We start from the raw sequence: 26,696 nt of genomic DNA on the forward strand, positions 1-26,696 counted from the left end.
GCTTTGCCATTTCCGGGCGTGCCTTTTATTTGCCACGTTTACCTTTTGGCCCTTTGTTGTTGCTGCTGCACCGAGAAAAATATATATAATATAAATAGTTCAGTATTTTGGCAAAATGGATTCTTTAGCTAGGTTAATCTTATCCTTTTTAGTAAGCTGTGAAGTCTATTGTACGGACAAGGTATTGTTGCTTATGTTTTCTATACATACTAATTTCTTTCAGTGCATACCAACTGCTACTGGCGCTGCTGTTGGTTTAACTGCAGTGTGCCGGTTGACTTTTTGTGTGCAGCAACCGCAACTAGAAAGCACACGCTTGCCATCCGAGTCCCTTTCCCTCCTGGAAAAATCCTACCCAAAAGTCAGGGACTGGCAAAAGTTTTAAGCAAATGTTGCCAAAGTGTTTAACATTTTGTACGGTGTCAGTCGCTTCCTGTTTGTGCGAGAGTGTGTGTGTGTGTGTGTCTGCGTGCCAAGGCACAACGGGGACTTTGGCCCAAGGACCAAGGACCAAAAGTCGGACCAGAAGCAGGACTCCGACTCCCGGAATAGGCAAATGAACTCCACCTGGAGTCTCGGGGCAGCAAACTGGTTAAACGTGTGAATAAATGTAAATTAAACTGAGCCTAGAACGGGGACACAAAACTCAGAGGAACTGGCTCCCGGAGGTGGAAACAGATTGCAGATTGGCAGGCTACGGACAGAAAAGGAGTTGGTTTAATTTCAAGTCTGATTGAAGCAAATTGAGCATGCAATAGTTTGTACATTGATGTAGACATTCTATACAAATAATTATAATTTAAATTCTGAATTTTTGGATCTCTTGTGTTCTATGCAAGGATTTTCAGCAGAAAGTTTGAGGCAACCCTCGGGGCTAACATATTTGGCCTGAATAATTGACAACTTCCGTTCCATCTTGTCGCCGCTCCGGCGTCAAGTGCTTGGGCATATTTCTGGTCATCTGGGTGCTGGATTTTGATTACCAGGTTATGGAATTTCATTAAAAAGTTGCCGAAACCGGAAGGTGGGAAGTAGAATTCTGCTTTAAGCTGGATTCCAGGAGCTTGCGTGCGCTGGGAGAATGAATAGCGGACTATTCCAAATAAAATTTTATGAGGACAAAAGCCAGAGCATTAATTTCTATCAGAAAAGTCAAAAAGGTTGAGTGTCTGCTGCACGGGAAAGGAGACAAAGGCCAAACCATGAAAGAGGTGTGGGTTGCACTCCTCTCATGCTGTTTCCTCTCGGTTTTGGTGTTTTTCTTTTGGTATTTCTTTTTTTTTGGTTCAAGGATAATCATCCGACATCGCGTGCTGTTGAAATTTAAGGAGTGTATGTGATTTTTATCATGCAAACAGCCGGAAAAAGCCGGACCTCCCACCGACCGACACCCACAACCCCCATCGCGACGCTCATTCATAGAAACGTGCTAAATGAGTAAGGTAAATGAAATTACCTGACCGAACACACCTCAAAAACAGCGATGAGTTGGGTGTCCTGCCGGGTGTCCAGCTGTGTCCTGGATGTCCTGGCTATCCTGCGTGCGTGTGCCCAACAGCGGAAATTACAAATTTGTCCGCCACTAATGGATTTCCATTCGGAATTGCTTTTGCTTTTGCCTCTGCTGCCCTTTAAGGCTGCAAGTTAAATAATTGCAGATGAAGTATATATATATTTTTTGGTAGAAGTTTTCTCCGGGCGGCTGCAGCCGCTCCTGGTGCTGCCACCCGAAATTAGCTGCACAATTTATGCGAATTGTGGCGCAACATTTTTGGCGAAAATTAAATTTCTGCCTGCTGTTGTCAACGCGGCGCGCGTCGTCATCGTCCTTGCCACAAAACGCTAACGACTACAAAATTGCAAGAAAATTACCCGTTAATGTCCAACATTTATGTCTGCCTCCCAAGACGCTCAACGAGGTGGAGGCGCCTCTTCTGTTCGGCTCTTTTCTGTTTTGGCCTCCTCCAGTTGGTCTTGGCTACACTGAAAGGAATTACTCCAGATTTATTTCAAGGGTTTTTAGCATGGAGAAAATCGGTAGAATTTAATAGGATAATCTCTTTATTGAGAACCCTATAACTCAATATATTAACAGCTCGTTCCACATTTAGTCAATAATTTCTTTGATTTTAGAAAAGGTTTCTAGATCTGTTACTCAATATTGTATTGAATTATGTTATTAAAATGAGCATTTAAAATATAATCTTTAATTTTGACTGACTATTTAGTTTCGTAAGTCCCTTTTTGTATTGGCACAAAGAATAGAAACTTTAAAAATAAAGTTCGTAGAATAAAATAAACATTTCATTGGTTTCGATAAGAACTAACTTCATAAAAACAATTTGTTTAACATATTGTAAGGTCACAGGTCAATCCCAAATTGATCTCCCCCAACTTTTTGCTATCTGCAGCAGGAGCAGAGTTGGCTCTTGGCGGCTTTCAAGTCATGGCCGCGTAATCGTGGCGGAATTTCGGTCGCAAATGCTTCTCGGTCGGAGAGAGAAGAAAAAAAATAAAATAACTGGCAAAACTATTATGGCCCTTGTGCTTATTACTCGCTGACATGCAAACACTTGCGCTCTCACTCGCGCCTGCAGGGTCCTTATTTTAGCCAGCAGTTAGAGTGCTATCATGTCCTGGTGGGCGAATGGTCGGATGGGTGGCTGGGTGCCCCAAGGACAAGGACAATGTAGGAAATGTAGCGAAAACTTGGCAACTTCAACGCCAACTCACGTGTTGAGGGGCGGCGAACTTTAAGCACAACTGCATTAAATATTCAACGTATTTTGGCATTTAATTTGCAGCACACAATAAATAATAACATGACACATAGCAGCCCCCCATTTATAAGCACAAATCGAAGGATATCAACAGTAACAGTGGCTGTTGCAACTCCGCCAAATAAAAGTAAATAAAATTGCTTTTCAACAAAACTTGCGCTCGCCGAACCTGACACACATGTCGAAGAGTCATTAATAATGAAGGTGGAAGACGTTGAAACTGGAGGGTTGGAGTTCAGTTTTACCTATAGATATACATGCCAGAATCAAGTGGTCCAAAAGAGCACAATGAAAGGAGACGGGCCAAAAGTCAACCCCGGGATGTCAAAGCAAATTTATGCACCCACACGCCATCGAGGAATTCGGGGGACAGCCAAAAGTGTTTTGTAGTTCGATTCACGATTCACCGAGCAACCCCCTGGGGTGCAAATAATACCCACATCCTTTGGTTTGGAAGTCGTGAAATTTGTGGTGCTGCCTGCAACTAATTTCAATATCATCAAAAATTAATTCCACTAATTCGATTAGAGGAATTTCGTTCTTAAGGGTCAGCAGTCAGCCTGGGAAATCATTAATTCTTAAGGCACTTTTTCGTGGTTTAGCCCCAAGGAATTATATCACTTGTATGAGGTGGCAATGGCGTGTTGGGATAGTCTGGCAGCTGGTTATATATATGGCTTAAATAATTGTAATTGCCAGAATTATGGCTAACTCAGGGCGTAGTTTTACCAAGTTTCCAGCACTGGAAAAACTAAAAAAAAACAGAAACTTGAAGACTATATTTCATAAGAAAGTGGTTTCTTAAGTTATGAAAGTGTTCATCATTTGTTTTCAATCGTGTTGCTAATAAATCAAAATGTTTTGACTTACTTTTAAGTAAATATGCTCAAGCAATTAACTTTTATTTCATCAATGTAAACGCTTTAATTGAGTTTTCTATTTGAGTTGTGAGTTCTGTGTTCTGTGCTTGCAAAGTGCACACAATCATGTTGAAGAAAATCCAATTGTTCTTATAATTCGTATGTACATGTAACCAAAGTCAAGCCACAATTCCTTAATCGCATTTTTTAAGCTTCGCATTTAATTAGGTCTCAGAATAAACTCAATTCGTGATGGGGGTGAGCTCAAAAATGGCACATTACGCACCACATTTGAGAAACATTTGCAGCGCAAATGAAATCTTCAAACAAAGAGTGGCGTGTCCTTGGGGCTTTCCACCATTCATCCGGCTTTTTATGTAAGTATTTTTTATTTAATTTCGCTTTATGGCCTCCGCCGCACCTTATTTCATTCGTTCAGTTCGCATGATGCTCATGTTTGAAAAGGAAAAACAGCGGCACGGGGTGGTATTTTCCTTTCTTTTTTTTTGAAGAGGTTGTAGAGGGGGAGGGGGGGAAGCCAAACGTTGCCAGGATGAAGCGCCAAAAGTCACGAAGTGGGCGCGGGAGGCGTGGCATGGCTTGCCTTACACTAATTGTCTTTGCTGTGCGTGCGTGCGGGGTGGCAGAATGTCTGGGGTTTGCATATATTTTATGGTTGTTTAGCTACACGTATCCCACATACGGCAGTTGGCTTTTATAGCCGTCATTTCCGCCGGATCTTAGCGCACAATCCGCATTTCCCCTCAGCCGCAGAATTTACTTCAAAAAATTTGGCGGCTAAATGAAATGCAAATTATTTTTTCCCCTCCCTCGAGCACCTGAGCAAATATTCAAGACTCGTATATATATATCGTAGCGGCATTATGCTATTTGCATTATTCTCTTAATGATCTAAAATAAACTTTTAATAAGACACGTGATTTGCACTTCCGTTTGCGTTGACTCAACACAAAAGTGTTCACTCAGCCTAATTTTGGATGGATATGTGACTTATTAAATGCAATTAAATCAAAAAAGGGTTAATTTAATTCAATGTTAAATAATAATAATAATAATAATAGTAAAAAAATTAGGGGGTAATCATACTACATAAATACTATACTTAAGTAAATCTGCTCATGCTTAAGTTTGTTTAACTTGTTACAACCATATTGTTGTGGCACGCACTGTCCGTATGTAGGACATGCCAATCAAAAGTCTCCAACTGTGAGTTGCACCGCAGGACTCGTCCTGTATTAATGAAGGATCCGAAGTCGGAGTCGTAGTCAAAACCGGAGTCATTGTCATTTCTCCGTTTGGCTGGCTTGTCATTCCCACCATTCCATACCATGGCATTCTTAAACCGACTCCGGCGAATTCCCAATGCCAATTAAATGCGGCTTTCACATTGTCATCCGGCCAAGACTTTCCATATGACAATGCCAACGGCAAAACCGTAATGAGCTGGCCCGCCGGCAAGGACACCCCCTCCCCCACCTCTCTGAGTGCCGCAACAGCAGGCGGTCGGTCGCATGTCCTGCCAAAGTAAATTAATTGCTGGATAGACCTCCTTGATCCTGCTCGGGACCTGCTCCCGTTTTGCTACACGTGCAACTTATGTGCAAATTGACATCATCATCAGGAAGGACTGCTCGCTGGCTCGTGTCCTCCGCCTACGCAAAACACTTGCACTCGTCCTGCGTAGATTAATCGGACTGATTAACCACACGCAGCTAGCCAGTAGGATTGCCTTTTGGGGGTTAGTGGAAGCGGAACGAGAACAGGAAAAGGATCCGGAACAGGAACAGTGCCCTCTGACCCCTCTCGTTGTCCTGCCTATTCATTATGCAATTATTTCGAATGACTTTCGTAAGTGATATTTCCTTTGGCTTTCGTGCCGTCAGGGAAATGCATTCATCAAGGCAAACGGGTATCCATTTAGGCCAAATGGGGTTAATGCTTGGCCAGCTGAGATGGATGAGTGACGGGATTAATAAATTAGACAGGGAAAAATAACAAGGCTTTTGCGACTAAATTACCAAAAAAAAGCAAATAAGTTGAGAAACGCTTTTTGAAATATGAGCATATAAAATTATCCGAATTTATTTAAGATATAAACATTTTGTTCTTGTGAAACATGGCCAATTAGAAACCAATAAAAAATCAGTGCACTGGCTTCTTCCAAAAGATTTAGCATCCACTTAGTCATTCGGAAATTATGATTATGGCGCCATTGAAGAGTCCATATATCACCGCCAAGTATAATTTACAGCCATAACAATTAAGTCTTAAAAATGCTTCGCATATTTCAGCGCACGACATGAAATACAGTTGGGCCAATTTACAGCCAAAATTCCCAAGGAGAATGAAACTACAAACACACCGCACTTTCCAAAATACCGGTGAGAATTTCTGGCCCACCGATTGGGCAAAAAGTCACGGCCCTTGAAATCCCTTTGGGCCAAAATACGACGAAATGGCCGAGGATTTTATTTGAACATATTTAATTGAGGCAGATAAAAGACAGATTTATTGTACGTGCTCGATTGGATTGCGCTTGTAAAGGTTCAAGAATATATTTCATTAGGGAAAAAATCCATTAAAGTTAATTGGCAAAATCTTTGGCCATTTGGGGTCATCGGTGATAATCTTATATTAATTTGCCTGATAACAATCTGTTAATAACTGATCATTCAATTTAGATACTTGAGGATTTTTTATGTAAATATTGTAGCTGATCAGAGATAATGAGCAAGAAAAATGAGCCAACATAGACTAAATAAATAAAATAAATTCTTGGGAATTGGGAATGAGCATAAAACTTATTGGATCGCACGCATAAACGCAATTTAGACTTGGACATAAATACAGTGCGTTACATACTTCTAAGGAAATTTACAAGCAATCAAAGTCAAGTAACTAACATTTGTTAGATTAATAATTAAAAGATACTGTATATAAGCGTGAAGTTCATAAATCTAATTAAAATATAGTATATTAATATTTCATTTTCTTAAAAGAACTTAAAACAGTTTTTAGTCAAGCAAATACCTACTCAAAACGTACTGTCTGAAAAAAGATTTTGGCATAGTCAGTCACTTTTTTGCTGCTCGCCTGTTTGGCAATGAACCAAAAATACGTTTTGGCCAGCAGACACTACAATAAGGCGAAAAACAACAACTGATTTGTACAGGTGCGAAAAGTCTGTGATCATTGGGAGGTGAGGCGAACTCTGCGATCGCGTCATCTCATCGAGTGCCCTTTGGTGGCGCCTGCTGCGGACTCTCAAGATTTTCCCCAAAAAATGAGAGGAAGACGATCTTATTTACGTCTTGGCCCATTTGATGTTCTACGAACTGGATATAATCAGAGCGGGAAAGGCATTTTGGCCTGTTCTACTCGTATATGTAGCTCTCATTGCTTGTTTACTTGCTCAGTAGTTCATTTTGTTGACTTACTTTAATGTACACTTAAATTTTGATTTCGAAAACAATTATATTTCTATATATTACTTTTTATATAACACTTTACAATTTTTGTAATAATTTGTAATATTTCTTTCTGCAAACGACTGATTGCGTAGAGCTTTCTTGAATTATTCACAGAATATATTCTTATTTGCTTTTTTATTTATTTTTGTTGTTTTCCCAGTTTTGCTTCGGATTTTCCCAATGGTCAGTTTTCCTTCGTTTTAAGTAGACTAAAAATCAGAATAAAATTCAGCAGCGGATGCTCATTGTTGTTGCAACATGTAATTGGCCAGGGACGGGAATATAAAAATAATTTCCTCTCGATTTTCTGAAAAGACGAAAATTGAATATACATTTTGATTCAATTAGAGAATAGGCATAGAATCATTCTTAATTGAGTCAACTAATTTGGATTATTATTTAATGAGCATAAAAATTTTTCCTTCTATTTATTATGATATTAAATTGGGCCAAATAAATATTATAAGCACGATTAAGTAATTTAGATAATGTGCATATATGAGTTTTTAAATGTATTACTTTTTTATTGGCAATCATATATTAAGCTATATTTTGCGTAGGAAAAAGGATTTTAAAGGTTCGGAATAGTCAAATAAGTTAATTTCTTAAATATTTCTTCTATTAGTCTAATTGTTCTAATTATTAAAGGATAAAATATTTTCCTTGGAGAATATGTTAGATTTTATAAATTCACCAGAGCCTTTTCATTTTCTACTTATACCCAATTACAATATTAACTTGATTGAGATTGTTCAACGCACGCACCGTTTGGCCACGCCCCCAGTGTGTCAAACACGCTAATTTACTGTTACATTATTTATACACACACACACATATATATACATACCCCCTCTTGCAAACATTGGCACACAATCACAAACATACAAACCCTGGCTATGTAGAAGCGATAAAACTGAAAGGTTGTCACTTTGGCAGCGTTAGGCGGTCGCTCGTGTTGGTTGGGATAGGCAATGGTGTTGGTAATTGGGTGGTAAGGGGTGGCCCGGGGGGTGGTGGTGAGGGGAGGCGAAGAAAAACAACGAAGAACTCGGCGAATGGGACAACAGGGCGCATGAGCGATGCGTGTTGGCAACATTTGATGCCAATGCAACATGTTGACAAGGTGGAATGTAAAATAAGCAAGGTATGAATTCAAAAGGAAACAAAAGATGTTTTTGATATGTATTTTTAAAAATAATACATTTTAATTGATACACAAAATTTCTGAAAATGCGCTATTTTTATCTAGAATTAAATAATTTCATATTATGAAATTTTCGCATTTTAAAATAATACAAATATTAAAGCTTGAAGCTACCAATTTGAACTTACCACTATATTTTATATAGTTTAGTGTTTCTAAGCTTGTGACAATAAAATTAAAAAATTTATACATCATTTAGATATTTAAAATTCAGCACATAGTTTTCAGGATTTTAAGCGAATGTTTTTGTTACAAAAACAATATATTGAACTTAATTAAATTCAGTGAATAGGAGCGAATATAAGTAATTCCTTGTTCGAATACCTAATTAAAGGCCAATTAATTTCTATTACAAAATTAGATTTTAATTTCTAAAATATTAATGACTACAAGGAGTCACTCCGAATGCGATCCACAACATTTCCCGCCAATTGCAGGCCAAGCCGAAGTATCTACAAACAAACGTTGGGACACACACACACACCGACAGACTCTCTAACAACAACCCCGAAAAGCCACAAAGCAAACACAGGGGGTGGGCGCAGTGGGTGGGGTTTTTTTATGGAGCGGGGGGCACACATCCATTCGTCTGACGTTTGGCTCGTAAGGCGTAAGATCTGCAAAGCTCAACACCAAAAGCCGGTTACCCAAAACCCCAGCCCCCTGGCCGATATACCCTCCTGCCCACTGTTATTTACATTTTGTTTTGCCGGCTTTTCCACACGAAGCCAAAATCCGACAGATAGCCGAAACAAAACGAGCGGAAAATCCGAAAGATATACGAGCCTTTTGCAAGCGATTCGGGGCTGGCTTTATTTCGATTCCTATCCAACGATTCAGTTGGCAACGGCCCGCACTGTGAAACGGTCAGCTGTACGCTTTTTTCACTCCGCCAAGCAAATACAATTCAAGAGTTCTCAGTCTATGTGTGTTTTTGAAATATTCTTCTAAATATTTGGAATCTTGGGTGCCGCGTGTGTTATTTTGAGTTATCGCGATTGCGGCTAAGTGCAATTAGTGCCACAAATTTAGTGCAATGAATTGGGAAATTTATTTCTCTGGCCAGGCGCATCATTAGCAAATGAATTTACCAAAAAGATATTATTAGTGAGTGAGTGTTCGAGTTCCAGTTGTACTAAGGTAATTTCCAACGAATCTCTAGACCTCTAACGTCAGATCCTAAACATATGTCACAAAAAAAAAAAAAAAAAATGAAATAACAGAATGTCGCGCATGTTAATTAAGACGAGGCATAAAAAAAAATGCCGAATGTTAGTGGGGCCAATGCCAATCCATCCATCACTCAATTGCCAGTTCAGCAACGGATTTTCCATCTTTTTTGTCGTTCTCCCCCCATAAAACTCTGTTTTTCTATTATTTTTGTAGGCCGGCAGAAAGCCAAATGTGCATTAATTTTAATTTCAGAAGCAAGGGAGTCGAGTGCACATGTGTTTCATTATTTTTTTATCTTGCGTCAGGCGATAAATAATCAGCTGGCTGCGAGTGCGATAAATATTTATGCAATTGGACTCACTTGTCTAAACAGATGCCGCAGACAATCTCAAACGAAGCGATCACCCAGCACTTAATAAAATCTGCGGAAAATCAGAAAAATCAGACTATATCGGACTTTCAATCTGGGACACATCAACTCCGTTTCCTTTTTTTTCATTTTGCCGATTTCAGTATTGTTTGTTTATCTTGATGCAATTTGTGCGGCCACGCCTCTCAATTAAATCGTAGCCCAAAAAAGTTATTCCTCTGGGCAAGGGATGGGATCCTTTGTTTTGATGTTATCAGCTGAGACTCTCTGCCGTTGCTGTTGCATGTTGGCTAACAAAATAATTGACAAAACAAATCATTTACGTGGCAAAAGTTTGGCAGTCCTCCCCGAATTTCTGCACCCCCTTAACCCCAGTCATCGCTTAAATTGCACACGGCGGCCAGACACGCAACATGTTTGATGACAAAAAAAAAAAAGAAAAGAAAAAATAAAACAAACAAACCTAGCGGAAAAAAAACACGAAAATTGTGCAACATTCAGGGGCACTGAGAATTTCGCGCTGAAATATAAATAACAGCATAATAACTAGAAAGACCGGCCGAGTGGAGATACAAATGAGCGGAATAGGTTGGAAATGGGATTGGGATGGTGCTGGGAACAATAAATTAAATCGTTAGATTACTGGGTGTATAAAATTAACTCTCATAGATTACAAAAATATTACAGTGCTCTAATAGAGTAAGAAGATTATCTAACCAATTGATAACTGATTAGAAAAAGGTAACAAAATATATTAACTTTATAATTAATTTTTTATAGCTAGTTCAGAAAGTGTATTTGTATTGAAATGAGAAAGTAAAAAAAGGATTATTCCAAAAATATTATAACAAACAAAAACAGTGAGTGTGAGACTATCCCATAAAGAGGCAAACAAAACCGAAAATCGGTAATCAAACCAAATGCAAACGCAAACCGCTAGTTAAATCACATTATGGCCCGTCAGTCCGCAAAAAGGACCGAATCCTGCGGGAAACGGATTTGGGGTTTCCGGGGTTAATGTTTGGCTTGCGGCTCATAGTCGATTGCCTGATTTACGGGCATGCCCGCATACGAAATGCTCATTGCAATAGTCAACATGTTAACATGTTGTTAAACACACGGCGCTAAATCGAAAATGGGGGCTACCATTTTTACGCCAGAAAGCCCCCAAAATCGCCACATTTATGGCTATTAGATTTTCGGTTATTGCCGCACCAAACTGAATAGTGCCTTGATATCGGTGATTCCTGTTGAGTGTATCCTCTGCTGCCGAGAAAATGGCGCCTGCTGCTATTTGGTTTATTAAAAACGTATTACTCCCGTTCGAACGCCACAGAGTATGCCATGGTTTTATGACTTTTCTATTGCTGTACCCAGTCAGCATAATAAATTAAATAGAAATAGTAAGATACAATGCGTTGTCCTTGGTTCAAGCAAATTGTTGCCACCATATATTTTATAGCTCCGATGGATTTTCATTCGAGTACACGCTGAGTTTATGTTCCGGTGATTGGCCTGTGAAAAACTTTATAGCATTTTAATTGCTTAGACTTTCGATTGCCTCACAGCTCGGTCACATGTGTACAATTCCTGAAACTTATTCATCTCGATCGTGTTTATTTATCTGCGCCTAATTTATGCATGTAGTTTTGCTTAGCATCGATTTCCACGTCCTTTGCTTCACCGGAATTGTATTAATATGATAAAAATTTCAACAACTTCGTCGTCGTCACCTAGCTTCAACTTTTCGAAAGAACTGCGTACAAGTGAATATAAACAAAAAACGTTCGTATTTTATGGTACAGAAATTCTTATAGCAGCGACTAGTTTTCTAGGGAATATATATATATAGTTATATACATAAGCTCTATGGAATTGTAACCTTTGGAAAATGATTTAATACGCATTTTTTTCCGCGCATAGTTCACCTGTTAATTTTTGGCAGCTGACGCATCAAAGGCCGCAGACGTATTAACTTTTCATCTAAACAGCCAAAAACCACAAAACTATTTAACGCTTTCTGCAGTCAAAATGAAAATCAGTGTTTATGAAGGGGTTACGCTGCGAAATTCCGAGCATATTAAAGCCATCTGCCCGGGGGCGAATGCAACTGCAATTCGCAGGTGTTGAGATGCCTTCTTATTTATGAGCTGTGCATAGTGGGTTAATGTAACAACAAATGGCCCACTGCGGTTTGAGTTAAACAAGATGGCCAAGATCCCCACCGCCAGCCCAACCACTGCCACAAGGTCACCTGCATCGTGGTGGCATGGAGTGGCTGGCGGATTCCGGTGGATTGCATTTACATGCTCCATTTGACAGCAACGAGGAAGCGGGCTTAAAGTAAAAGAGTTCAATTAGAGCTTAGGGAGCACGAACATGGGAATGGGAAGCCACGGGAAATCCGAAATCGGTCGATAATTTCATTGCTCCGGCTTCCCACTTGATTAGCATTCCTTTGTGGCACAGATGTCTAGGGTTATTTATCTTAAATGGCTAGGAAAAAGAAATACTTTTACATTTTACATTTCCGTTTAAAATATTTAAAAGAATTTAATCATTTCATTTCAAGGAGCTGATCGAAAAAATGTATTGCAAATGTATTACTTTAACATGAAATTATATGTAGCAAAAGAATTCAACTTTCATTAACTTTTAAAAGATTTCCTAATAGCTAAAAATATATCCTTTTTTGGGTATGATAACTTATTCATTGCTGCATTGTGGCAATAAAAGCTATTAAAAAGTTGCCAACTACAAACTTTTGGCTATTAAATCTTTAAATTAATATATTCAATAAATTAGAATAAATATAAATATTCATATTGGGCTTGCTTCAACTATGCAGCTCTGCGAACTCGACGAGCTTGTAATAAACCATTGAAATATATATAAATAATAATAAGTAATAATAAATAAGTAAGCAAAACGAAATATTTTCCGATCTGATTGATGCCTTCCTACCGGAAAATCGTTTTGGCCAATGGCGTGAAATTCACTTTCGTTCGCTGTTGGCTTTTGTTGTTTTGGCCCCTTTATTTTTTTGATTTTGATGCCATGCACATTTGCCGGCTTTTGTTTTTGTGTTTACGTGCTTAAATTCATGTGCCACCGGATTTTATTGATTCCCAGCTTGATTCACTGCCAAGAAACAAAGACAGGCAGTTGTTAAGTGGGCAAAAGCCAAGGCACAAACACAGCGAAATAATTAGCTAGGCAGCTCGTAATGTTGGGCCATAAATCCAGAGTCTGGCATTTCGTGTCAAGGCTTATCGGCAAATCGTTTGATAAATTAATCAGAATTAGTCCTTGAAAAGCTATACTAAATATTTATAGGATTCGTATTAGCTGCGCGCCAGGATAATCGACTGCAAGTGCTTCGTTGGAAATTTTTCAATTTCAATTGTAATTTTAAATGTCCATCAATGGGTGTGGAGTAGCTTGGGCCACATTTAAAGCTTTAATGCATATCGTTTTATATGAAGATATAAATCTGGCAGAAGATATAAATCCGTCCAACAACGAAGCCACTTAAGCCAACTTTGAATGTAGCTGACAAATGAAGACTGACATTTACCAAACAATTGAGCTGCAGATGGAAAAAAGAAAATAAGGGGAGCTGACATAACAGAAAAACCAAATTATTCCGCTTACAACTTGGCGCGACTGTTGAGTTTTTGAAAGCAACTTGTTGTAATAAAGCTTCAGATTTCCGCGCTTTCATTTGGTTTTATTTTTGGTGACTCTGTGCTGAACGTGAAAGATTTAAAATAAAACCACTTAGTCGCTGAGCTCAATTTGCAACAATTGTTTGAGCCTCGCGAGCCATGATAAAGTGTCCTCAGAGACATCAGTTACCAAAAAAAAAAAAATAAGGGCAAGGGGAATCCCCGAATTCGCGTCAAATTCAGGAACTTTTGGGGGAAGAAGCATTTTTGAATAATTTCAACACTTGGCGGTTTCAGGGTGACAAATATATATGTATGTGTATTTTTTTAAGACTAATTTAATTGCCGCATTTTATTAATATTTTGTATTTTGTTTTTGTAACTTGTACCTTGAATTAAAAGGTTTTTGTTAAGTGTCCGAAGTTAAAGTATAAACTTCTCAACTCTTTGACTAAATTTCCGGCCAAAGTAATTAGGTTTCTTTGGAGCATGTTAATAATTGCATTACTAAATCTTAGAATCCCCTTGCTACTAATTTCCTATCTCCATAAATTCCTAAAGTTTCCGTCATTACTTAAGCCCTTCAAGCAATTTTGCGAACTCACAGCAATCCAAAGTCCAATGGGATGCGTAAATCCTTCGATGGAATTCACCCATGCCGGAATAAAATTTATAAGAATTTCGCTGGCCAGTCGAGCGTATCCGCTTCAATTTAAACAATTAATGTCAATCTGCGCCGAGGGTGAATAATTTTTCTACGCTCTAGAAACGTTCTTGGTGAGGAAAATATATTAAGAAGTAAGTTCATTTGATTTCATTAGATTCGATCCCACAGAGAATTCTATCTATTTACCCAAAAATCATTATATGCGAATGTAAATACTAAGCACACCAAGACGGTGTGGGTTTTGTTGTTTACATATAGATATATACATATATTTTTAAAAAGCCAAACACACAAATAGGAAAATCTTTGAACTGTGTAGCTGAGGGTGGTGGTCAAAAATAGAGTGTAGCAAAATATTCAGATACTTTTGAGCACTACCTGGGGAGCAACTAAGTGACACCTATTTCGGGATTTTAGTTGTGCCTTGTGTTCATTATTAACTTGAAGCTGACAGTTGGACATGTAATTGTGTTTAATTGAAAATGAAAAGCCTCACATAGAATCATACTCAAATTCAGAATGCACACCTGAAATCCTAAACACACACACGTACGTTTGCTCGATTTGAATGTCAGACTGGCGCAAGTTTTCAACTTTTCAGCATCGCTCGTCGTCTGGCGGAAATATCAACGTGTTCGGGATGTCAACATTTCCCTTACACTTTCCCCCGCCCGATCACCATTTTCCGACCATGCAAATGTGGAAAATGCAACAAGTTGCCAGCCAGCCAACAAAATGGCGGAAACGTGTTGCTGTCTGACTGGCGTCGACTGGAAAATCAAAGCTCCATCGCCTGCATCCATGAATTATGGAATGCATATTTAAACGCAACTTTAAACTTTTTTATTGCCCCGAGAAGGAGGAGCGATCCGAGTTGGGGAGACATCCTAATTGTGCAAAACTTTCGCACACGCTTCATATCCTGGCAGCCGGTCCACTTCCACATCCACGTCCACGTCCCACGTCGCTGTTCATTGACTTTGGCAGCGTACAAGGATGCAGGACACACAGTGTGACTTTGTTTTTAATACACTCGACTCCAGCTGCATCGATCGGCGGGACAAACAAGGCTCGTCGCCTGTCTGGTCCTGCCGCAGTTCATTACTCCGCAGGACGACAATCCTGGCGCATCTTTTACACAATCAGAAATAATGAGATACTGCATCCTTGATTGCTCTACTATAGAAACGCACAACTTTCTTCGTAAATTTTGTACCAGAACTCGTAAATTTTCTTAAAATTGGAAATATACATTTTTAAACCATAAAATAAAAGTGAAGTGCTGAAATTTTGCTGACTGCATCCTTTGCCGGAGTTGTCCTGTGACTCCTTGCTTTTTTGTTAGCCGCTGTCGCTGCTTTACGTTGCCATGCTGGCCATGACAAAGATTATCAATAACAAGTCCGAGGCAGATACCCACATGCGTAATCCTTGCAACGGATATTGGCTACGCCACTATATGGCTTCGCTCCTTTCGCCACAGCCCATCGAATGTCCTGCGTGTCCTGCCTGTTGGCCATACATATCAATTGCGTCCTCAAGCTTTTGTTTGTTCACAGCAAGCATCGCGTTTTATTCCGCTTAAATATTCAGTATCTTAATGTGAAATGTGAAAATCATGTAATTTCAAGTTAATATATAAGATAATTTAGGAAGAGGTGGAAACTATTGATTTTCATTATTCCAAACGTTTATTGATCTGTATTGAAGTCGTTTCCAGTTTGAGTAAAATCGATTTGTCCTATATTTTTCTGTTTTTCCATGAGCAGCCAAAACCAATAGCAGCATCAGCGCACAAATGAAATTTTTTTTTTTTAGTTGGCTGTTTTGGAAAACTCAACATTTCCGCCCATTCTCCTCCGTCGCAACTCGTATTCGCATCATAATTTGCAATGTGTTTTCTGGCAGGAAGTTGCCGCTGAAAATATGCTGAGAAAATGGCTGGGTGGTTTGGGCGGGTATGTGAAAAGGTGTCCGAGCTCGTCATATCCTGTTTGGCAGAGGATCAGGTGCAAGCATTTTCCACACCGGAAGTGTGAAATATTTTGACCTCCCCCAGCCCAAGCTCACCTGAATTTACCTTCATCTTCATGTGGCATGGAATTTTTGCGCCGGAGCGTATTTTATTGGCATTTTGTACGAAATTTGTGGCCAGCAAGGAATTCTTTTGGAAATTTTCATATTAAATTTTTCCACTTTTCCCAATGGCCACGATTTCGCTGGAAATCTCTCAATTAAGAGCTGAAAATCGCCACGATTTCGCGTTGCTCGCCGTGCGTATAATTGATTTAGCCAAATTGTTAACCACCTGAAAACGGACAAATTGCGCGAGCCTCTTTTGCAAAACCTGGCCCAGGGAAATCAGGACCAAATGGAGCTGTAAGTCCGCCGGGGAAGCTTTTAATTTCACGCATGCAGTGCATAAATTTAGCATTTTCCATTTGCATTTACATTTGGCATGGGGCATGATTATGCGACACTTGTCAATGGATTTGCATCGCACAGCAGTTGTCCACTTAGCGGTAATGGCCATTCTGCAGTTTTCCCACTTCCATGGGAGGGGGGATAATCGAGGAAAAATCCCGCTCACATTCTAAAATTTGCACCGCGGTTGGGAAATGGAAAATTAAAGGGAATTCAAGGGAAAATCAAGCCAATTTTATTATATGCCTTTTTATTTGTGAGAGCGTTGTTTACAGGTGGGAAATCTATTTCTCATTGGAAAAAGCACAATCATTTGCATTTTATATGAATTTTAGAAACTAACTATACAAACTTTTTTGTATAGAATGTTTTTCTAAGATGTAGCAAAATTTGGAAATTAATTGAAGACAGCATGAAGCACAGGGAAACCTATACATTTAAAACTGCTATTTGGATAACTTGCATACACGAGGATCCCATTTATGAAATTAATTATAAATTAATTTGGTATTGTTCTGATACAAAGTATCTGCATGCAATGTAGTAGGGCGATTGTATCTGAACATGCCGAACATTCCACGCCTGTCAACGCATCTTCACTCAGCGGCTTCTTCAGCGGCGCATTCTAGAGCCAAAAGTGCAAATTCTAGAGGTGCAGGCAAGTTCTAGATGCTAGCCAAATGTTGCTGCTAATTAAATTGACTTCGTTGGTCGCCCTATCCTATGGCCTCTCTGTTTTGATTGCTGGCTGGTGCCGCGGTGTTTGTTCAAAATGTGGGTCAATTATGCAATTCGTCGCGTCACAGACAAAACCACACGATGGGTTGGCTGGGGGCGGTGGTGTGGCAAAAACATCCATCAGTGGCCATTGAAATGTGCGGGAGGATGGGCACAATTCGCACAGCAGGTTGTCTTATGTAATTATTTGTCAAATTCACACTGAGCAGCGGCAGTGTGGGGCCATACCCACATCCGCTAACGAGCCGCATACACACGGTGACCGCAAAGCCATCCAAATCCACCCACCCAAACCAGACCCTCCTCATCATACTCGTAGCCGCGGGCAATCAATCAACAGCTGGCTCATTATGACAATCGAAGTATTCTATAGATATAGATGGAATTGATCGAAAGCGGAGCATAAAGGCATAAATAAATATGATGTAGCCATTATAGTATATATGTATGATTGGACTGGAACTGGCAAATTGCTTAGTCAACCGGTCCGGGGATCAGAACTTCCGGCGTGTCCGGCAATCGGAAATAATTATCTAAAATTTGTGACAAATGCGGGTGCAGATAAGATTAAAGTTGCCAGGCGTGTGGAATTTTCCGCACTAGCCGAAAAGTATGCAGCAGTTCAGGGGTTAAACCAACTATGAAAAACCTTTAAATATACCCACCTTACTTTCATAAAAGACATAAATCTGGAATGCACTTTGCTCCCAACATAACTCACTTCACATCCGACTATTTAGTTTTGTACAAACGTTTATTTTGGTTGATTAATATTACACTCTTTATTGATAAATTATGTGTTAATATAAATAATGTGTTTTTTTTTTTTTTTTTGTAATTTACCGCTCTCTTTCGTTAAAAACAAATTGGCAAAATGTATGCATTTATTTAACATAAATATCAGTAATATAAATTAACATCAAAGTAGAGGCTAATTGTGCATTTAGTATACATTAAATCAAGTCCAGGCAAATGCGTTGAGCGGGAAGACCATTGATCAGACACACACATTCACTCTAAATACTATATGTATAAATGAAAGTTTCTTTTTTTTTGTCGGCTTCCCACATTCCCCGATTGTTCAGATATTGGCTATAGGCGGGGCCTTCCTGGGGTTTTTCTTCCCCGCCCAGATAACAGCTATCTGGTACTAGTGACTGTGTTTGGGGCGCTAAAGGCTTTAAATCGTCTAGATTTATTTACAATTAATTTTATTTGATTTGTCATACGTTTCTCAGGCCGAACTTCGTTGCAAAGTTATAATTTGTGCTGTTTAATTTAATGCATTTGCTTTTTAGGGCAATTTATGGACTACTACTTGCGAAAATCAAATTTTCTTTCTTTTAATTAACTTTTTTTAATTAGTCGAAATCATTTTTAAAATGTTAATTCTTGTATGTCATAAACGCAAAAGTGTTTCGCATGAGTTGTACTTAATCTAAATTCTAAAACAAGTTAGTCATTAAAAATGCTACGAAACAATAACTCAGAACAGAAAAATTTAAACATATTATCGAGAGCAATATAGAAAATGTTGTGCCAGTAAGAAATGTAATCAAATTTGAGCAATATTACATCCAATATTTCAAGTTTTTAAAGTTCTTACACATTTATTTTACCGTGTACGCACAATATCATACTTATATGCTTATGTATATATCTTTCTATCTGTGATCTGCTCCCCCAGAGACCCCTGGCCCCGCCCCCAACCCGTGTAGAGCCCCCTTGCTGATAGCTGTGTTGTTGTTGTTTTTGTGGCTGCTGCTCCCCCACATAAAGCTGACAATAAAAACAAAACTACGCTCACTCATTCACACACTCATGCCGTCACACTCGCAACCCAGAGACGCACTCACACTTGCACTCACATCACACACACACTCACACACTATCTGCTGTAACTAAAGACCCAACAAAGCGAATATGAATATTTTGCACAGAATTTTGCGCTTTGTTCTCTTCTTCTCTTCTTGTTTTTTTTTTGTTTTTGTTGGAGTTCTTCTTCGCATTTTTGTTTTGTGTGGGTTCAAAGTTCTTAGAGCAGAGCGCACTTATGCCTCTTGGGTCCTCGAACGACAGGACATAGCACGGATCGTATGGCCTCATCGAAGACCGTCTTCAGACCCTTTTGGGTCAGGGCAGAGCACTCCAGATACTTGACCGCAGCTATTTCCTTGGCCATCGCCAGTCCCTGGGGATAGGTGATCGGTGTCAGCTTCTTGTCCTTCAGCTTCTCGATCGTCTGCTTATCGTCGCGCAGATCTAGCTTGGTGCCGACCAGGATTATTGGCACACTCGGGCAGTGATGACGCACCTCGGGAAACCATTTGGCCCGCACGTTCTCAAACGATGCCGGATTCACCAGTGAGAAACAGATGAGAAAGACATCCGTTTGCGGATAGGATAGCGGCCTCAGGCGATCGTAGTCCTCCTGACCAGCCGTATCCCAGAGGCCCAGATTGATGGGCTTGGCATCCACCATCACATTCGCCGAGTAGTTGTCGAACACAGTGGGTATGTACTCGCCCGGGAAGGCGTTGGTCGTATAGCTGATCAGCAGGCAGGTCTTTCCCACCGCTCCGTCGCCCACAACCACACACTTGATGGCCTGCATGATGAATGCTGTACTGGTGGTACTACTGGGCGATCGATGGATTCAGCAGCTCGATGGGTTGGTTGGTTGTGCTGTGCGCTGGGTGCAGAGGGTTTTTCAGTGGATCAGCTGGTTTCGTGCTCGATTTGAAGTGGCTCAACTGGTTTTCTTTGTGGCAGCCTAACTTTATAATTACTTCGGGGTAATCATTCAACTCAGTAGGTCAGGCAGTTTTTGAATGTTTCGATATTTGTACTTTTCTTTTAGTTCAACGCACAAATTTTAGTCATACAATTTAGTTTTGCCTTGTATCGCAGCAGCTCAGCTAGTTTTTCTAATTGTATAGCTTTTGCTTTTCGCGTTGGCGTTTTGCTTTTATTGTTTCGGCGATTATACAATAATTTGCTCACGCACTAATACAAATTCTGCCCACACACATACAAAGACAAACAATCGCGTACAGAGAGTGATGCGAATTTGAAGTGGAGTTTGATTTATCGCGAAAGTTGTTAAATCAATATTCTTAATTGAATGCAGAACCGTGACGGCGTTCTTCCTGTTCGCTCGGTATATTATTTATGAATTAATTGGGCCCGCATATGTGGGGATTTGCTTATTTGCTGTGGCAGAAACGGAAAAAACACGCCCAAACGCTGTGAAATCTTCGCGGCGATTGAAGAAAATTTCTGCCTCCGCTGGCAGTTGTTGTACTTGTTTTTCACTGAAGTTTTCGCTCTCTCAACTTGTTTGTACGGATGTCTCGCTCGCTCGCGTGCGTCAGTCGATTAAATGAAGCGCTTTGCGCATACGCTCTCCCACACAAAGAGCGAGCGAGCGAATGTGAGCGAGAGCGAGAGCGACACAAGCACAGTGCAGTCCCGTAAAATTAGTCACAGTGAGTCATTCGCTCGGTGACGTTAGTCGTGGCAATCCATAGAGAGCAGAGCGAGACAGAGATAGCGAGGTAGAGAGAGAGAGAGATAGTGAGTCTCTTTACTTGACCTTGCTTTGGTCGTTTTTGTAGAGTTTTCTATATTTGTTCGACGGTTTTCCACGAATTTCCCGACCGTTTTGTTGTTTTGAGCCAATTTCCACGCGACTAGAGACTATCAGAGATGTGCGGTACCTAACTCAGGTACACATAGCTTGTAGCTTATCTCGGTACAATAACAGTGCCACACCAAAAATAAGCATAACGTTGATATTGCGATATAAATATTAATTGAACAATATTTTTTTATTGATGAATCAATTATGTGTCCTAAATATGTGTCACCGTCTTTTTATGAATATACTTAAATGGAAGTATACATTTTTTAAAACATCAACTCAGATTCTCGAAGTGCCTTTAATTTTCCTTAATTTGGGCCATATTAATCAATTTACGACCGTTACATCCCATCTAATTCTTATGGTAAACGAATTATTAAATTTTTCATGACCAGCGATATTTGCTGCCGTTGACTGTTTTAATGGACCACAAAATTGCGTGTGTCGGCAAAAACCAAAGCCCAAGGAATAACAAACAAATAACACTAGCAAACAGTGCAAAATATCGACAGTAAAAACCAAAAAGCAAAAACAGAACCCAAACCGAATCCACCCAATCCGCCGCATCCGCATTCAGCCAAAAGTGATAGCCGAAATATTTCGTGTTTGTGTTTTGGCTTCCGCCCCAAAAACCAGACACCCCCCTCCCCCCACATGCCACGCCCATTTTCGCATTGATTTTAAAATGGAAATGTTTAAAGTGCCGTCGGCGAATATTTTCGCATATAAGTTAATTTCTCGCACTGCTGATGGTGCTGCTGTAATTGGATAATTAAATAGGCGCCACAAAATTTGTTCTCCAGCAATCCGAACAACAAGCACGAATATATGAATTTCAATAATATGCATTTTCAAAAAGTTTTTAATGGAATTTACTGTAAAAAATTCGCAACAATTAAATCACCAATGAAGTCCGCTCAAGTGGAATAAATGTTTCTGTTTCCGTTTGTGCGTGGGTGAATCATTCGATTTCGTATTCGATTTCAAGTGGGCGGATGGGCGTCGCAAGGTTATCGGCGGGTCAGGGCGGGAAACAATAACAACACTTTTTCGAATTAATTTTCAAATTACAGCGTAATTTAAAAGATTAACCAATCGAAAGCTTTTGGCTAAAACAATGGTGTTAAATTAAGTTGAAAAGCGATAAGCGCAACAAATAATGCAGTTATCAAATTACCTTTCAGCAAAGTTATTTACTTAAACCATAACATTTTGAAACCCAAATGAGCCCTAAAGCTCCCAGAAAAAAAAACGCATTTGGTTGCAGTGTACCTATATTTTTCATTCCTACCATATCCATCATTTTAGTTTTGAAGAGGCGGGATTTTCCCAGAGAAATTGGGAAGTTTAGGTGCTTGCCCGACACCTGGTACTTCCAATCCCTGGACTTCGCATCCTGCTGGCTGCACCCATCTTCTGCTGCCGCTTCTTCCTATGCGTCTTGGCATTTCCACGACGGATTCTACGCTTACTTAACCGCTCATCAGAGCGTGTCCTTCGCACTATGACTTGCTGAGGCGACAGGACATTGACGGTTAACCTCATTGCCGACTCGATGGATTGTCCGAATTGGGCCATCAGATAGGGGACTTCCTCGAACAAGGACTGCTCCTGGTCACTAAGTGCGTGCCAAGCGTTGCGGGCTTCCCTAACCAGTGTGACAGCTGGTATATTCCTACAATCGCAGGCTAGGCGGTATTCCCGCAGAAAGTTATACGGGGCACATTGGCTGATGAACACTGGCGACGTGGAGCCAATGCTATAGCTGTACTCCATCGGAATGCTAGGGAATGGAGGCGAATTTTAGTCGACACGGGCGAGATGATCAGGAAACTCAATAATTTTGGAAAAGTCGCGGCGCTGGAAAATATGTTTTATCAAATATTCCACATCAGACGTGCTCACATTTACAAATCGGTGTAATATCTAAGGGTTTTGAAATAAAAGCGTTACTGACATATACGTAAACAAATTTCTGATTACTTGTTTTTTGAAATCAGTAAACTAACTGCGCTGCATAGTAAACAATTCCAATTGAAATGCCGCAATGAACCGCTTTGCATTAATCGAGTAATCCTTGGCACATTCAGGACTTTATCCGCATATCCTTATTACGACGTGTCCATTGCGAAGTGGAAAACTGTGCAAATAATTAAAGCCAAAGTGCGATACGTATGACAGCGAGTGCAACAATTATTTGATTACTGTCGCCGGGACTGCCAGTTCCCAGTTCAGTTCCCTTTGCCACGTAATTGGCGGAGTGATATATGCACATATATATATACATTTATATGAATATATATCCCACCCCCTGGTAATCGATCCAGGAATTTCATGGGAACAGCTTGCTGGCCATTATGCAGCGAGTTATTCATAATTGTTGTTGCTGCCCAAGTGGCAGGAAAATGCATAACAAACTGAAAAATATTCAAGCCATTTTTATTGCCACACCAGACGAACCGAACACCAGATATACATATATATATATATATTTATATATATATGGCGATAATGAATGAATGTGCGCTAAAGAACCGCAGCCTGAACCGAAAAGTGCGAAATAAAGCAAATAGTGCAACTTGAACTGTAACAGGGCTACAATAACAATAAATTTAACACTTTAACGGTTGTGCTTTATATAATATCCCCAAATTGAAATAAATGGTTACATTATAAACAAAGCATATTATTTATGTTTAATAAGTAAGTAAGTATAAGCTGACTTTTAGGACGCCTGTTTTTTAGGTGTGCTAATCTCAAGCTGTGAAATATTTGCTACTCTGTACTCAAATGACTAACTGATTTAAAACAAGGGACTATATTTTGCAGAGTATTTACAATAATTTTTATTAATATTCATTAAAAATATAATAAACATTCGTTAATTTTGTTGCTTTGATTCCAGAAAAACTTTTTTTGTGTTTTTGTTTGATTTATTTTTCCGTTTATTTTATGGGCAGCATTATTAAAACGTACATCTTTGTTCTGCAATGAATCAATATATCCATTCACTTTTATTAGTAAAAAAATAATTCACATTGGAATACTCACAGAATCCCACTCCGGATACATACTTTATCCACTTTATGTGATCGCTGACGCGAATGTGTACCGAAGGATAACCACTGCTGCAGTTTTCCGGCATGAGCCATATGATGCCAATGAAGGTTGGACTTGGCCCCATTGTGACCACCGCACCGCCAATGTCGCCCTCACAAACTCCCTTAAAACCCTCGCCGGAGGTGCACATCTCATACCATTTCAATGGGGTATAGTATTTAGCGCACTCCGTGTTCGTAATAACCTCCACTTCTATGCAACGCATCCATTCGGGCAGCTTGGCATGTCGTTTTTCAGTTCCATAGCCACAGACCACGGTCATATTTCCCACGTATCGATCGAATCTTGCATCATAAGCTGGAACGCGAACACGACCCATTCGACGATCAAACTTTTGGTAGGGACACTTAACCAGAGCAATTACATGGTTCTTGTCATAATGAAAGCGGAAGTTTTCCCTGTAGATCCTTATGATGTCAAAGCCCCTATACGATCTTCTTGATGCGAGGTGGACTTCAATGTAGCTATATTTTAAAACAGTCTTGACTGTAAGGATCCATTGATTCGAAATGATGGTGCCGGCTCCGTAGTTCAGGGATGAAGTTTGACTTTTGAAGAAGACGATTCCAACTAGGTATATGATTGTAAAGGTCTTGGCCCTATAGCCCCCGGCGATCCTTGGACTCAATTTATTTTTTTCACCGACCGAAACAGTTAGTGATAAGACTAACAATGTCACAACGAGCTTCATTGCCAAACAGTAACAATATGTAACTTTACTACGATTGCTTTGAATAATATTTGTGGTGTGTCGAATCAATTTCATTATCCCTGTTAGTTGTAGAGTTACAGGGTATACTCGATTCATTGGACAGTGTGTAACAGGTAGAGGGTATTGTGTCCGACTGTATAAGGTATTCTTGAGCTGGATTATTTTCTAAGGCATTCTGGGCATGCCTATCTGTCCGTCCGTCTGCCCGTATGTCTGTCCGGTAATCTCAAAAACTTAAAAAGCTCGAAAATCAAAATGCAACAAGCCAATTCTAGTGACACCTGTCCACGCCCACTGTAATGTCCAAGAATCGAAAATACTTTTAAAGTATTTTTGATATTTTTGCAATTTATTTTTTTTTTTTGCCAATTTCCGACGATGTGTTAAAGAACTTTGAAATGTCTGCCTCGCACTGACACTATCTGAGTAACGGGTATCTGATAGTCGAGCAACTCGACTATAGCGTTCTCTCTTATACTGCTCCAGTTGTTGCCTGCATAATTATACCATCTATCCGCTTTCTGAAATTAATAAATTTAGACATTCACTTTCCATAGATGCATTATAATTCATATTTGGGATACTCACAAAATCCTACTCCGGATACATACTTTATCCACTTTATGTGATCGCTGACGCGAATGTGTACCGAAGGATATGCAATGCTGCAGTTTGAGGGCATGAGCCATATGACGCCAATGAAGGTGGGATTTGGCCCCATTGTGACCACCGCACCACCCATGTCGCCCTCACAAACTCCTTTAAAGCCCTCGCCGGAGGTGCACATCTCATACCATTTCAATGGGGTATAGTATTTGGCGCATTCCGTGTTCGTCATGACTTCCACTTCTATGCAACGCATCCATGTGGGCAGCCTAACCTTTCGTTTCTCAGTTCCCCAGCCACACACCATGGTCATATTTCCCACGTATCGATCGAATCTTGAATCATAAGCTGGAACGCGAACACGACTCACTCGACGATCAAACTTTTGGTAGGGACACTTAATCAGGGCAATAATGTGATCTTTATCATAGTGAAAGTAGAAGTTTTCCCTGTATATCCTTAAAATGTCGTAGCCCCAAAAGGCTCTTTTCGATCCGAAGTGGGCCTCAATGTACTTAAATACCAGAACATCCTTGACTGTGAGTATCCATTGATTCGAAATTATGGTGCCGGCTCCGAATTTGAGTGAGGATAATGGACTCTTGGCGTAGACGATTCCAACTAGGTAGATGATTGTATAGGCCTTGGCCCGATATCCGCCGGTGATCCTGGGGCTCAATTTATTTTTTTCACAGACCGAAACAGTTAGTGATAAGACTAACAATGCCACAACTAGCTTCATCGCCAAACAGTATTACAGTGTTACTCTATTATCATAGTTTTGAAATATATTCGTGGTGTGTCTAATCAATTTTATGTTGGTGCGACTAATTTGCTTAATTTAATTTCGCTTTCATTGTTGTACCTTTCCATTTTATAGTATACATTTTCTATAGTAAAACTAGGTAATTATTGCTATTTATTTCGGTATGATCAACACGTATATTCCCGTGAAATTTGTACACTCAAAATTTTAAAGCGTGAATTCCTTGGCTTTTTAATTGTTTAAATACTTTTCCGATTTCCCCGCTGCACTTTATCCATTGCAAATTTAATTTATTTAATGAGCAATAAAACGCATTTACTGTCAAGTGATAAAATGGCATTGCAGGTCCGAAGCAAGTGTTTTCCTTTTTTTCCCCCCACCCCGCTCCTTGGCATATTTTTCATTTATATGTGGTCCACATGTCAGTAGCATTTTCCACCCATTTCCACAGCCTGTTGACAGCAGCGGCAATTA

The 26,696-nt window shown here is 39.8% G+C and overlaps 5 protein-coding genes across 5 annotated transcripts in view; 1 reads left to right on the top strand and 4 right to left on the bottom strand.

The window, feature by feature from the left end:
• Window positions 1–9,188: 9,188 nt before the first annotated feature.
• The window catches only part of LOC6611150 (G-box-binding factor), a 30,907-nt gene continuing 13,399 nt past the window's right edge, over window positions 9,189–26,696 (top strand). The window contains exon 1 of the mRNA XM_032718110.1: window positions 9,189–9,475. The gene's annotated coding sequence lies outside the window, so the exon portion shown is untranslated. The remainder of the gene's footprint in view (window positions 9,476–26,696) is intronic.
• On the bottom strand, window positions 18,226–20,650 carry LOC6611146 (ras-related protein Rac2). Its single transcript, XM_032718112.1, has one exon. It carries the CDS (start codon window positions 19,987–19,989, stop codon window positions 19,411–19,413), a length of 579 nt encoding a protein of 192 aa, XP_032574003.1. The 5' UTR covers window positions 19,990–20,650; the 3' UTR covers window positions 18,226–19,410.
• LOC6611147 lies at window positions 22,285–23,002 on the bottom strand. The gene has a single exon (XM_002035668.2). It carries the CDS (start codon window positions 22,792–22,794, stop codon window positions 22,366–22,368), a length of 429 nt encoding a protein of 142 aa, XP_002035704.1. The 5' UTR covers window positions 22,795–23,002; the 3' UTR covers window positions 22,285–22,365.
• Window positions 23,892–25,056, bottom strand: LOC6611148 (serine protease 1). The gene is made up of 2 exons (XM_002035669.2): window positions 24,070–25,056; window positions 23,892–24,003 (listed from the first exon to the last, which is right to left on the bottom strand). Coding segments are annotated over exons 1-2 (879 nt in total). The 5' UTR covers window positions 24,947–25,056; the 3' UTR covers window positions 23,892–24,001.
• Window positions 25,178–26,204, bottom strand: LOC6611149 (serine protease 1). The gene is made up of 2 exons (XM_032718111.1): window positions 25,439–26,204; window positions 25,178–25,371 (listed from the first exon to the last, which is right to left on the bottom strand). Coding segments are annotated over exons 1-2 (762 nt in total). The 5' UTR covers window positions 26,199–26,204; the 3' UTR covers window positions 25,178–25,369.

Source organism: Drosophila sechellia, chromosome 3L (assembly GCF_004382195.2).
Source record: "Drosophila sechellia strain sech25 chromosome 3L, ASM438219v1, whole genome shotgun sequence".
Taxonomy (NCBI): domain Eukaryota; kingdom Metazoa; phylum Arthropoda; class Insecta; order Diptera; family Drosophilidae; genus Drosophila; species Drosophila sechellia.

What these genes read in the sequence shown, in the direction of transcription:
- LOC6611146 (XM_032718112.1), bottom strand. Translation starts at nt 19,989, where the DNA reads ATGCAGGCCATCAAGTGTGTGGTTGTGGGCGACGGAGCGGTGGGAAAG.
- LOC6611147 (XM_002035668.2), bottom strand. Translation starts at nt 22,794, where the DNA reads ATGGAGTACAGCTATAGCATTGGCTCCACGTCGCCAGTGTTCATCAGC.
- LOC6611148 (XM_002035669.2), bottom strand. Translation starts at nt 24,946, where the DNA reads ATGAATCGAGTATACCCTGTAACTCTACAACTAACAGGGATAATGAAA.
- LOC6611149 (XM_032718111.1), bottom strand. Translation starts at nt 26,198, where the DNA reads ATGAAGCTAGTTGTGGCATTGTTAGTCTTATCACTAACTGTTTCGGTC.